The 12,971-nt window shown below is 46.7% G+C and overlaps 1 protein-coding gene across 4 annotated transcripts in view; it reads left to right on the forward strand.

The window, feature by feature from the left end:
- Window positions 1-12,971, forward strand: part of AGAP1 (ArfGAP with GTPase domain, ankyrin repeat and PH domain 1) — a 647,080-nt gene that overhangs the window by 432,803 nt on the left and 201,306 nt on the right. For 2 of the 4 annotated variants that reach the window (NM_001261633.1, XM_077956100.1), the window contains 1 exon segment: window positions 10,113-10,271. The exons of the other annotated variants lie outside the window; for them this stretch is intronic. In NM_001261633.1, the coding sequence (NP_001248562.1) occupies window positions 10,113-10,271 (159 nt within the window). 4 annotated transcript variants of the gene reach the window in all.

Consider the following 12,971-nt stretch of genomic DNA (forward strand, 5'->3'; position numbering starts at 1 on the left):
CGTGAACCCGGGAGGCGGGGCTTGCAGTGAGCTGAGATCCGGCCACTGCACTCCAGCCTGGGCAACAGAGCTAGACTCCGTCTCAAAAAAAAAAAAAAAACTGTAGAGATAGGAAAACCCACTGTTGATGAGATTAATAACTGATATCTGCAGAGGTTTTGCAGTTTACAGAGTGCTTTACATAATTTGATCATTATATTAACCACATGGGGCATACTGTTATCATTATCACCATTTCTTCATTATTATTATTATCCACTTTAGAAATTGTGGACTAAATTGTTTTAAAGATGCCCAGGTTCCATCTTCTTTTAGTTACTGGTCATTAAGAAAATTAGCAACACATATCATGAATCAAAAAGACGTATTATGCTGTTTGTTCCAGTAATAATGCTACTGAGAATTTCTCCTAAGGAAAATTCAAAAGTAGAAGATGTCATTTGCAGTGTTGTTTACAGTCAGAAATTGGAAACAACCAAAACTATCCAGAAGTAGAAAAATGGTAATATAAATTATGTACATTAAATCAATAATGTTACATATCTAAAATTATGAAGATTACATAACAACATGGGGGAAATGGTTAGGAAATCATATTAAAGAAGTATATAAAGTTATATCTTTTCTGTGGCCATAACCAAGAAAAATGTATGCGTATGTTCACTAAAAATTCGATCTATTAGATGAGATTTTGGTGGATTCCGTTTACATTATTTGTTTATCTGTACTTTTTTGCCAAGTAAATTTTAACAGTACAACAAAATAGGCCCCCATTATTTTTTCCTTGACTTCATATTTTAGAGCAGAGAGGAAGCAGCATACAATGAGCTGTTTCTACATTGTAGGAAAGAGCCATGAGCTGTATAATTCCAGGATGTTGAATCCTAAGCCTGGCCACATTGCTGTATTTAGTAGTAATTACGTCTGTCATTGTGACTGGGTCTGAACTCTGTACTTTGTCTCTGGTAAACATAACATGGAAAATCTCTTAACTAAAAAGAAAGGTATCAAGAAACACCAGATTTGTGTCTCCCTAGTAGATGTGTTGAATTGTACTCTTTTACAAAACAAGTATCACAGGATGCGGAGTCCTGAATGCCTGTATCTTACAAGATACAGAGTGTGTCCTTGGAAAAAAATCCTCTTAGCCTGAAATTCCACTTGCCAAAAGCAAGGCAGATCTCCAATGCAAATACAGGAGCGAAGGGGTCCCATTCACAGGCCTTAAATCATGTGTGTCACTTTTTATGGTAGTGTTGTGAATTATATTCTTTTTGGGTTTGTAATTAGAGGACAGAACAGATGGCGAAGGCCTAGTTTGAAGTGATGTGACCATTAGCGTCGCCTCCTTCATCCAGTTGTGATTCCAGGGAACCTGCTTTTCCCACGCATGCGCAGAACGGGTGCGGTGCAGCTGTAGGGTTTGCAAGGTAGCCGCTCACGCTGAGTTTTTATAGCATTTGAAGCTATCTGTGAATGAGATTGGACCGAAAAAAGCAGTCCCTGGATGTTTCTGAGGGTGAGGGCTCCAGAGGGGAGGGGTGAATTCCTGTCAGTCATATTCCTGTAATTAGGATTTTTTTAAATAACAGGTATACAATTCTGCAGTGGGAATAAACGTCTGGTTTACACTCAGGTGCTCATAGAATCCTTTTTGGCTTTTTCCCTGCCCTCTTTCTATGTACATGAAAGTTCCTATCACCCATCACCAATAGTTGCTCCTGTCTTCAGGCTCATTTAACCAATAAGTCAAATGCCAACTGTTATTTTCCTAGTGAAATGCTCTGGTGAAGTTAAGTCCTATTTGTAAAGACAGACCAAAATTGGAAGGTGCAAGAAATGAACTTTTGTATTTTGTTATTGTTATTGTAAAGATTTGTTGATGAATCTTCCTTTGAATGCTGTGAAAAGCCATCATTTCAGAGTATATTTTTAAAAATCAGAACAGGCTATTTTTAATGTAATAAGCCAATAGCTTAAAAGAGGGATTCTGTCTTTGATGTCATTTGGTGGATGAAAACATTCTTGTTCAATAGAAAACCAGCATCTTTTTCATGCTCATTTGAGATCAGTTCAGGCAACATACTGATATTCATTCAGATATAAATGCCATATTCACTTTGAAATGCAAATTGTTTAAAGAAAAATAGCATATGGTGGAGGTAAGTACCTTTTCAAATCAACTCTTCCACTTTAGGGATATAAGTACAGCTAAAATTATTCTTTGGAAAGAATCTGGCGCTTTTGACACATGGAAGCTTGCACTAATCAAGGCAGCGCAGTAAGCACACACACATATCCATATCAAGGAAGTGGCGCTGCGAGGACATGGATTAGCATGGTAATGCGCTCGCCCCCTGCTAATCGGGGCGAGTACCAGCTGATCCGTAGATGGAGTATTTGAGGAAACGCTCTTTCTGAGTTCAGAATGGGCCAAGTTGTCAATCATGTATTTCATGGTAACGCAAATAGTATTTGGGGGACAATGCCGGAAAGGTCCTATTATGACTGCCTTCTTGTGGAAGCCAGCATCCTATACAGTTTGGAGCTGGGCCACTTTTTAAGGACTTGTTGCTGGTAAAACTGTTCCCTTGCACAGCCCTGTTCTATCTCTCACACTTCCTGGCCTGACCTCTGCATTCACAAACCTTTCCAATGACATTTTCTCGTTTTTTGGGTAAGTGTTATTGATACAATGTACACATAAGAATGACTTAACGATTCTGTACTTCTGAGAGGGTTCACTCTGTGCCACTCCAGAGAGGGGCACTTCTGTTTGCTGTCTGGGACAGTAAATGTCGCTTTCCACGGCAAATTTTGGACAGGCTTGCTTACATGCTATTATTAAACACAGGGGTTTCCTAAGCTCAGGGTTCATAAGTCATATGTAAAGAAACAAAAGTATTTTGTTTCTATAATCGTAAGTCACAGCCAGGTTTACAGGGGCCACCACTCACATCCAGAAGCAGGAGGTAGCCAGCCCTCATGGACCCCTTCCTGTCACATGCACCCCCACCCCATCCCACTCACAAGGGTCACCACCATCTGTTTTCTCACTGCATAGATGGGTTTCGCCTGTCCTTGAACAGGATCCTAACACTTGGCACTCTCGCACTTGTCTCTGGCACTGTGTTCTGTGTGTGATGTTGCCCCAGTTGTGGCCCGTGTCAGTAGTTCATTGTTACCGTTGTGTAATGTTCCATTGTACCGTGATGTACCTACGGTGATGGACAGTGCCGTCATTCCCAGCGTGGGGTTGTTATGAGCACTGCTACTCTGAACATTCTAGCACCTACTTTTTGGTGGCCATGTTTATGTGCATCTGTATGATTTAAATCTGAAAGATGTGAAAGGAGAAGAGAAATCTTAAAGGAGAAAAAAAGAATTGATCTTGAAATGTTTTATGAAAGCTTTGCATCTGGTAAGTCGATTAGAAGAGCGATATAGGTCGTCCTGGGACAACCCTGAGCTTAGGAAACCCCTGTGTTTAATAATAGCGCGTAAGCAAGCCTGTCCAAAGTTTGCCGTGGAAAGCGACATTTACTGTCCCAGACAGCAAACAGATGTGCCCCTCTCTGGAAGTAGACACTACCCCTGTCGTACCAGTCTGTTCACTCTGTCAACATCCTTTGCAAGATACTACGTTAGCCTTATGGTGGTATCTCCCCTTTCCATCTGTTCTTTATCTAGATGGGCCTAATTCCAAAGTTTAAAAGCCACAGTGTCCCCTGGAGCCTCTCCTGTACCTTCCAGCAGGGGTGGGCTCCCTGCCCCTCATACTTTCTGGCCGCTCTTGTGTTACTCTGCCTTGCATTTAGACCACATGTGGACCTGCTGTATACCTTCTACTAGACTAGATTGTAGGTTTCCTAAGACAGGGACTCCTTCCTTCATCGTGCCCAACACAGTAGGGGCTCAGTTCCATGCGGCTGCTCGGCAAGCTAGAAGGTCAGTGTTAGAATAGGCGGCAGCTCCTGCATGCCGGTTCCCATCTTCCCCTACCCATGGGTTAACAGGTTAGCCTACCCTAGGTTCCTGGGTGATGAGACTCCTGGATCAAGATGAATGACAGTCTCTTGCAGCAATAGCAATAGTGAGAGTGTCAGCATTGTCATGCACTGGCTCCCCAAGCCTCAGTTCCCATGGGGTGACACCAGCACACACACTGACTCACGTTTTAAGAGGAACCCCGAGCTTAGGAAACCCCTGTGTTTAATAATAGCATGTAAGCAAGCCTGTCCAAAGTTTGCCATGGAAAGCGACATTTACTGTCCCAGACAGCAAACAGATGTGCACCTCTGTGGAAGTAGACACTACCCCTGTCGTACCAGTCTGTTCACTCTGTTGGCATCCCTTGCAAAATAACCCAGAGCAGAGGGCACCTGCCTGTGTCCACACTCAAAAGACGAGAAGAAACTGAGGCCTGCGGAGAGCTGGCTGCCAGCAGCAGTGGGGCAGGACGTGCTGGTGGCGGCAGGGAGAGTGGAAGGCAGGGAGGAATGTAAGGGAAGGGAAGAGTGGAGAGTACTCACCCCCAAAGGGGCAACATCCTTGTACTTATCCCAGAGTACAAGTGTCCCCTCAGCTTCTGGGGGTAGAAGCTTCCTTTTAAGACTCTTGTATTTGCCCATGACTTGAGGTTGGTGAGTTAGGACCACTTGTTAGACTTACCTCGTCTGCCCCAGGAAGGAGGACATTCTAATCTGGCTTTTACAATCTCTTCCTTCTAGGGAAATACAGACATGCCTGCAAAGAACATTTCCAACTATGGTGCACAGAGTTCCCCCACGTCTAAAAGACCCTAGTTTCATGTCTTCTTCCTCAGACACAGGAATGAAATTCTGTGGCGAAACAGCAGTGTGTTGAGGTGGTCCCTGATGGAGACAAACTCAAGAGGCTGAAGGTTGGGGCGTGGCTTCCTGCAGACCCCATGCACCTTGCATTCCTCCTGGCATTTCTGAATGTAGCTCTAAGTCTAGTAGCCTTCTTGAAGTAGTAACTTTAATGCCTGGGTAGCAAGCACTCAGGCCTTTCCTTAAACTTACCCTGTTAGCTATCAGGTCTAGGTGTGAAAATTTGATTTAACTAATCAGTGTAGTAGCAGCAGAGCTTGATGTCTTTGTTGACTGTTGGTGGCCACATGGGTTTAGGTCCCCTGCCCTTCAGCCTGGTTGCTGGGTATGAGGCCCCCACCTTGGCAGGACTGCTTCGGGCTGACCTGGACTGTGTTTAGAACAGTGTTTGATGCACTTGTATCCTCACTGGTCTTGATGTCAGGATCCTTACCTCTCAAGCAATCACAGTCATCAGCTTCTTTCACAAATGAGGACTTCAGACCTTCAGCCTTAATTAATAACTTGTTAACATGAAATGAATTCCAGTCAGTGAAAACAGTAGCCCTCAAGTACTTTGAGTGAGAAGACAGTGATTGTAAACAGAGTCTTCCTTTTATGCCTAAAGATATTTCCAGAAGTGTTCCAAACTCCTGTGTGGTAACACATAGGACCGGTATTGCTTGATGCTTACATAACAAAACTGGATGCCAGGACAGCATTAGTAGGTCAGTTAGTTGATGACATTCATTCAAGAACAGAAATGAGGTTACATGTTAGACTGTATGCGCATGTGTATAAAAATAAGCATGAGAAAGTATGACACTATAATTGGATTTGGAATGTGCACAGTTATTAAAAAGATTCACTCCACATTTGGGGGTGGTTCATTTCTTTGACGGGTGGATTTACTGAAAATGAGTGGAAATGCCTCAAAGTGTGGCCACTGGCCTGGGACCGCTGACACGTGGCACGAGATGCTCCACGGGCCTGTTAACCCAGCATGGCAGCTTCCATAGTGTCGTGGCTCAGGCCGTGGACCACTGGTTTGCCTCAGAGTTAAAGCAGGTGTCTTCATGCATTTACGTTGAAAGGCAGGTACTGTGTTCGGATCCCAGAAACAGTATTTCTGACCCTCTGTAATTTTTTTTAGTTAAATATGTTTCTGCATTATCACAGAAAATACTTCTGTTTCTTTACATCATGGTTAGTTGGTTTTTCTGAAAGTAAGTTTAACTGACATCAAATATAGTGAACGGGTATATATTAAAACAGAGATTTACTCCCTTACGAGAAAATCGGAAATGTTTTGCTTATGGAATGAGACTCCTCCTCTGCGCATTTTGGAAGGTCTTGACCAAAGGTCAAGAGTGAGGTGGGTTGAGTGCAGTGGGGTTGGAGGAGGCAGGTGTGAGCCTGGGCAACAGCGGAACCCACTCAGATCCCGCAGACAGATCCAGAGAGAGAGACTGTGTCAGCTCTTTGTTCACAAACACAGGCCCACAGCTCCCGGATACTCTCATTTTCTAAGTGATGCCAGAAACCACCAGTTTTTAGGTGAAATCTCCCAATTTAATTCTACTTTGAAAGAAATGATCAACTAAGTAAAATGCATCTATGAGCTCAGCCTGGACATCAGGCGATAGTCTATGGATCTGATTGAAAATTTCACCTTTATCCCTGTGTGTCCGTGTATACACCGTGATGTGGCCCAGATTCAGTCATGGCTGTTTCAGTTTAGTCCTGCAGTGGGGAAGTGGGTGTGGTTGGGGCTGGGGGGCCTTCACGAGCTATGAGGCTCTAAGAGTCTGCCGTCAGAAGGATTGTGCGTAGCTGGTCTGGTATCTTCCATCTGGACACCAGGAGCATGTGGTCTTGCCAGGAGGTTCTTCACCCCGGAGGTTCCAGGTTGGCTCCTTGGGACTCTCTCAGGAGGCAGAAGGTGGGCTGTGAGCCACACCCCCAGAGCTGCTCCACCAGCATCTCAGTGGATTGGACTTGTCCTTGAATTTTGCTGGACAGACAGAAGTTTGAGAACAAGTGCATTCGCGGCAGAGTCCTGTTGTTTCTCATTAGTGTGTAGACTTGAAGGAATCTCTCCTTTCCTTTTTTGGCAGCTTGATGTTTGGCCTTGAGATGCAGAACTTGTAAACCTAAGATGAGTTCTCGATCAGCTACCTCCATTGGAACATTTCGTGGTCCCTTGTCTGGAGTTGAGATTGACTTGGCTCTCCTTACTGTGTGTGGATACTTATTTCTGGAGCTTAATTGCAAGTAGTCAGTGAATACACTGAAATACTTTCCTCTGCCTTTTAAAGGGAATTGTTCTGGAAGGTTTCTAGGCCCGGTTGTCATCGGAGAAGCACTCTCCAGGGAGAAGGAGCAAGAGAAGTGGTGCTGTATTGAGTGCCATGTTGTCATCAACGACCCAAAGATGGAGGGACAGACAGACATCGTGAAATTCCTCTTTGTTTTTCAGGTGTTTGAACCTTATGTGCCTAAAGCTGGTATAAAATGAGGTCTGTGGACAGATGGCATGCTTAATGACGACTTGACAGGGGTCTGACTGGGCATTGCAGTGGGGAAGAAATCACCACCTTGACACCGTACCCACACAGCAGGCGTCCCTGCAGGTAGAGCAGGCTCAGAAGTGCCTGGCACGGCAGTCAGGGTCCCAGCAAGGGAGGTGTCCCCCCGCCACACCCCCAACTGTTTGCAGGCATCTTGTCATTGTCCTTTTCCACCTTTCCGGAGTCCTTTCGCCCACCGTAACAATGTCAGCAGTGTCTGGAAGCCTTTTGTCTGCTCGGAATTCACGTGATGAAAGTAGAACCAGGCCAAGGAAGCCCCGGCAGCCACTCTTGGGAGGCGCCTCCTCCCCAAGTGTACCTTCGATAGGTGGCTGTGTGGGATTGAGGTAGAGAAGGGGAAGAGAAGCACACAGGACAATGCAGGCACCAGGGGCCACCGAGAGAGGGGGTCACCCAGCAAGACGACTGCTCGGAGAAGGAGCCCTGGAGTCAGCACCCACCCTCACCCTCCTCTCTCCTTTAGATTCCTGCCGTGCTCGCCATTGGTTGAGCCCAGTGAGAAGCTAGAAGGTGCTGGAGCCAACAGGTGCAGCCCACATGGGTGCCTTCCCAGGAGGAGAGCGGGGCGGAGAAGTAGTATGGCAGGAACACGGTGGGCACGGGCTCCGGGAGGGGATCCCGCAGATGGGAGTGTCTCCTCTGCTCTGTGCGGATGCTGCCTTCTGTGGGGTCTGAATGTCCTATTGTAATACGGATCTGGCTAAGGCACACAATACCCAGAGGACAACCCCAGGGTGGCTTCAATGGTGGCACGTGGAGAATACAGGAAGGAGCGTGAGTGCTCCCCTTAGTGCCACGTTGCCAGCCCTGGGCTGCTCCTCCATGTCTCTAAGATGCCACACGCCTGGTCCACCTCCCCAGGCTGCTGTGAGGCTTGGTGCAAGAGCAAGCGTGGGAGCACCACATGGCACTGTCATGCAAAATGTGGGCTCCAAATGACGCTGTGCGTTGCTAGGGCGTTAGGGTGCGCCCGTGCCCTGAGATGGAGCTCTCAGAACATCAGGGATTAGGGGCATGAGAAACTGCCTCAAGACCCTACATGTAAGCAGGGGAGCTCAGACCCGAGGCTTCCGAGCCATTGCGCTGTGCTCCTCCCACCTGAGCCCCTTGGATGCCAGTGGTCTGCCGTGGTGGAGTTTTGGTTGCGATGTTTTGTTTCATGGTGGTGATTTTCTGGCTGGAGTGGTTTTTGTAATTAATGTGCATGCAGATCGCCCGGGATCTTACCAAGAGGCAGTTGGTGGGTGGGGCCTGAGATTCTGCATTTCTCTCATGCCTCTTGGCAATGCTGCTTCTGTAGGTCCAAAGACCACGGCCTCTGTGGCTTTCCCATCCTTCCCTTCCTGGGGCATCACTTTGGGCTTTTTTCTGGAATCAAGCAGACCTGCCTATGACGTTCAGAATGTACTCAGTTCAGACAACAGCATAAAATAGGTATCTTTTCTTTTTTTAAGGCAAAACTCTATTCTTCAAAGCCAAACGCCTCATTGTTGTTCATCGCTGATTGGGTGTAGGGCTCGTACGCTGGCTTCAGCTCGTCATTCCCTGGCTTCCCAGTGCTGCACGGGATCGCGGTGAGGCCACTTGTTTGAGGGGAGCCCTGGTTCCTGCCTCTGGCTTCTCATCCAAATCACCAGCGTGCTTTTGAAAATGCATCTTTTCCCAAGCCCCATTCCCAGAGCTTCTGAATCAAAATCTGTATTTTTTGAAGCCTCTAGTTTTAAAAAGCTCCACAGGAAATTCTGGTAATTGGTCAGATTTAAGAACTGCTAATATGGGCTGCGTATTTATTATAAAATCCTGCACTTTGAAAAACTTCTGTTGAGACAGTTTAGAACTTAGTTGGTTCTGAACTAAAACAATTGGAAGAAAATTTTTTGTATAAAAAGCCCTAATACCTCCGAAGATCTGCAGACAGACCTAACAGACTAATTCGCTGGCAGCAAGGTATGATTGGCTGAGCTTTAGAGAAAGGCACTTAATTGTGTTTTTGAGTCTAAAATTGGTATGACCAGATAATAATTCATTTTGATGTTGAGCAACTGATTCAAATCATTAAGTATACAATGGAATCATTTTTCATCACAGCCCATGTGCTCTGTGAAGTCACGCAGGTTATTTTTCCTCTGCTTAGTCTTTTCAAGGTTAAGAGTAAACTTATCTGGTTGAAGAGCCTGCATTTCCTCCGTGTCGTGTCTAGGGACTTTGATTTGTGTTCGTCATAAAGTATGGCTTCCCCATGAAAATAATCTTCTGGCATCAGACAGTTGACTCTCAATGGGTGATCATTTTCTGTTCCGTTGATAGGGTGACACGGCCAGGCTCCTGGAGCTGCCATCTTCGGATCGCGGTGCCTCTGCTGAGACCAACTGGGTCTTTTGTCTTGTCTTCCACCCGATGTTGCGATTGCACTTGGGTTGTGTCTTTGTATAGGGTTGTTGTGTGCGAGTCATCTGCGGCATGAGGTCCCTTCACATTGCTTTGTCAGCACCATCAAGATTGGCGTCTGCCTTTTATTCCTCCCAAATATCTTCTGTCTGGCGCTTCCGTTTGCCATGCAGGCAGGACGAGGGCTGCTCTCAGTGGTAAGGTGCACTGTGTGCCAGCGCGTGGGTCCCGTAGACTAACTCACGCTGGTTTCTGTGGTCTGCAGTCCGCGGTGGTGTTCACCTGACTTGTTTATTCCTAGGGAATGTCACTAGTGCATCTGGGTCTCAGATGGCAAGCGGCATCAGCCTGGTCTCCTTCAACAGCCGACCCGACGGCATGCACCAGCGCTCCTACTCAGTCTCCAGTGCCGACCAGTGGAGTGAGGCTACGGTCATTGCAAACTCGGCCATCAGCAGTGGTAAGAGGGGGCGCAGCCCCACGGACCCGCGGCCACCTCGAGGTCCTTCGTTGTAAGCCGGGGGCTGGACAGGACGCCCTAAGCTCTCATGCTCCTCTGGGAGCACGGCACCCCGTGGGGCGGCTGCAGCAGACTCACACCTTGCCTTTCGTCTATGAAACGTTTTGTCCTTGCTAGGCTGTCTTGCCCGTGTCATCTCATCTGTTCCTCTTCGGCACAGGGAGGAGGTGGTCATCCCATTGGGTCAGTTTGGAAACTGAGGCTGCAGACAGGGCAAGTGGCTTATCCAGGGTCACGTGACAGAGCTGGCAGCGCTGAGAAATAGTATCTGATTTTATCTCCCCAATCACACTGCCCTACATGGCGTGGCCTACACTTCTACACTAGTGCACATTTTATATCATTAGGGTGAATTCAGCCTCCTTGTCTGTTTTCCAGAATTCCTGGTGTACCCTCTAAATCCTGGAGTCCCCTTTGTAATCCCTCAGTTTTCACATTCCTTCGGCATTATTATTATTATTATTATTATTATTATTATTATTTTGACAAGTGTAGCCAGCTTTTCGGGAAACAAGCGTGCACGTTGGAAACGATCTCACCGTCTGTGTGGAGCGTGAGTGACGCGGCGCCGAGGGCACCCTGGCGGCTGCAGCAGGGTTTGCCTGTGGCGTTTTGTCTCTGGCCTGTTCACCGGTATTTAAAGGAATTCCCACTGTTGTATGTAATCTATCAGACAGGGTTTTAGAGTAATCTTAGCATAATTTGTTCTAATTAAAAGATTCAGCATCAGGCCTTCCCTGTAGACCCACCAGCTGCTGCAGCAGGACGTTTGCTTTGGGTAAACATCATCCTTATTTCTAGTGGCTCCGCAGACACCACCGAGCAGAAGCCTTAAAGGAAGACATCTCCAAACTGAGCCAGGAGACGCGGAGTCAGTGAGGCAGCTCCACGCCGTAGCGCTGTGGGTCTGGAAAAGCCTGTGACTTGGAGCAGACACACAGAGCGTCACGCGCCTGCCCCGGCTGGCCCGTTCCCAACCCAGCGTCAGGGCTCCTTCCTTCCCTCAAAAGAAGGCGCTTTGGTAGATAGCAAAGGTCTGCCTGCAGTCTCTTCAAGGGCTCTCCAAGGCTCTCTGCCTCATCTGGAATCACGATGAAAGGCCTGAAAACCCCAAACAAGAAGTTTGAAGTTAGGATAAATTAACTGTCTACAGTTTACTCTCTTTGTAACCATTGCGTGCCCCAGCAGGCCTCATAGTCAGCCTTTCATCAGACCTCTATGTGCTGCAGCTGAAGCCCCGCCACCTGCCAACCGGGCAGCCTAGCATGAGCTTCTGTACCTCCATGAGCCTCCGTTTTCTCATCTGTTCAATGGACACGTTCTCCCCTCCCTTACCTAGTAGTTAGGCGTGTGCCACAACACAGGACACTTGGCCCTTCATGACTGAAGAACTACTGTTACCACGGTTCCTTTAGGAGGAGCAAAGAGTCCACATACTCACTTCATTATCAAATACTTTAAAATATATATTATCAATGACTATTACTATTTAATAAGGTTTCATTCTGTGGCCGCCATCTGGTGAAGGTGTTCTTGCTCAGGACCACGTTTGAGGGTGTGGGAGATCCACGCTGGGCCTTCTGGAGCCAGGTGCACAGGTGGCACGGACAAGGCCTTGCCTTTCCAAGCAGCCTCTGCTGAGTGAGAGTAGTTGAGGTGCCAGTAATATAGGTCTTTAAGTACTCATCTAAAATTCATCCTGTACAGATTTTCCTTTTGCACAACGTGCAAAACGTACCTGTTTGATAAAGACTCACCGGGTAACTTTCCCTCTACTGAGTAGCTCTTTCTGTTGAGCTGTTCGTACGTGCGATGGGCGTTTCCACACTGCCACGTCATGAGACTCTGCTGTCCAGAGCCTCGGTTTGGTTGGAAGTCTCTTTCCACGGAAGTGGGCCGCGTTGTCTGCACACACGCATTTGTACAGTACCCATGCGAGTCTAAAGTCACCTAAGTTTGAATGCCGGTTTTTTATTCACAAAGCAATTTCTATAATATTAACACACGTGGGTGTCCATTAAAGACCAGTGTGCTCCCTGACCTCGTAAATCTTTAACCCTGAACACAGAAGATAAGAAACAAGCAAGCGGATGCCCCAGATGTCAGCCTGCTGAGGGACATGGAAGGAGAGCTGTAGGGAGAGCCCAGGGCTGAAATTGTGCAGGTCGTTTAAGGATTGATAGAGTTGATCAAGGAAAGCTTCCCAAAGAAAATCAAACTTGAGCAATGCTTAAAGAACTAGATGGATTTTTTGTGCAAAACAGCAGGAGGAAGTTATTATAAGCGTTGGGGCACTTTGGACAAAGACCCAGAGAGGAGGAAAAGGGAAGATGGAATAGCCACGAGCTACAGTGAAGTGAAAGGTGATAGTTGGGGTGCAGAAAAATGAGGAGACCGGAAGAGATGAGTGTTGAGAGCCCAGCGCTGCCAAATTAGCATCTGATTTTCAGACTTGCGAGCTGACATTTTACAGAGCAGAGATCCAGAAAGACAGCAGAATGGTGCACAGAAGTCTGATTCCTACAGTTTTACGGGGATCTTGGTTGATTCCTGCATTTTCTAAGGATTAATAATATGTCATACCCAAAATATTTTGAAAAGGGAGACGATAATAGTAATAATAAGAGCTACAGTTTATTG

This window comes from Macaca mulatta, chromosome 12 (assembly GCF_049350105.2).
Source record: "Macaca mulatta isolate MMU2019108-1 chromosome 12, T2T-MMU8v2.0, whole genome shotgun sequence".
In the NCBI taxonomy this organism is placed as follows: Eukaryota; Metazoa; Chordata; class Mammalia; order Primates; family Cercopithecidae; genus Macaca; species Macaca mulatta.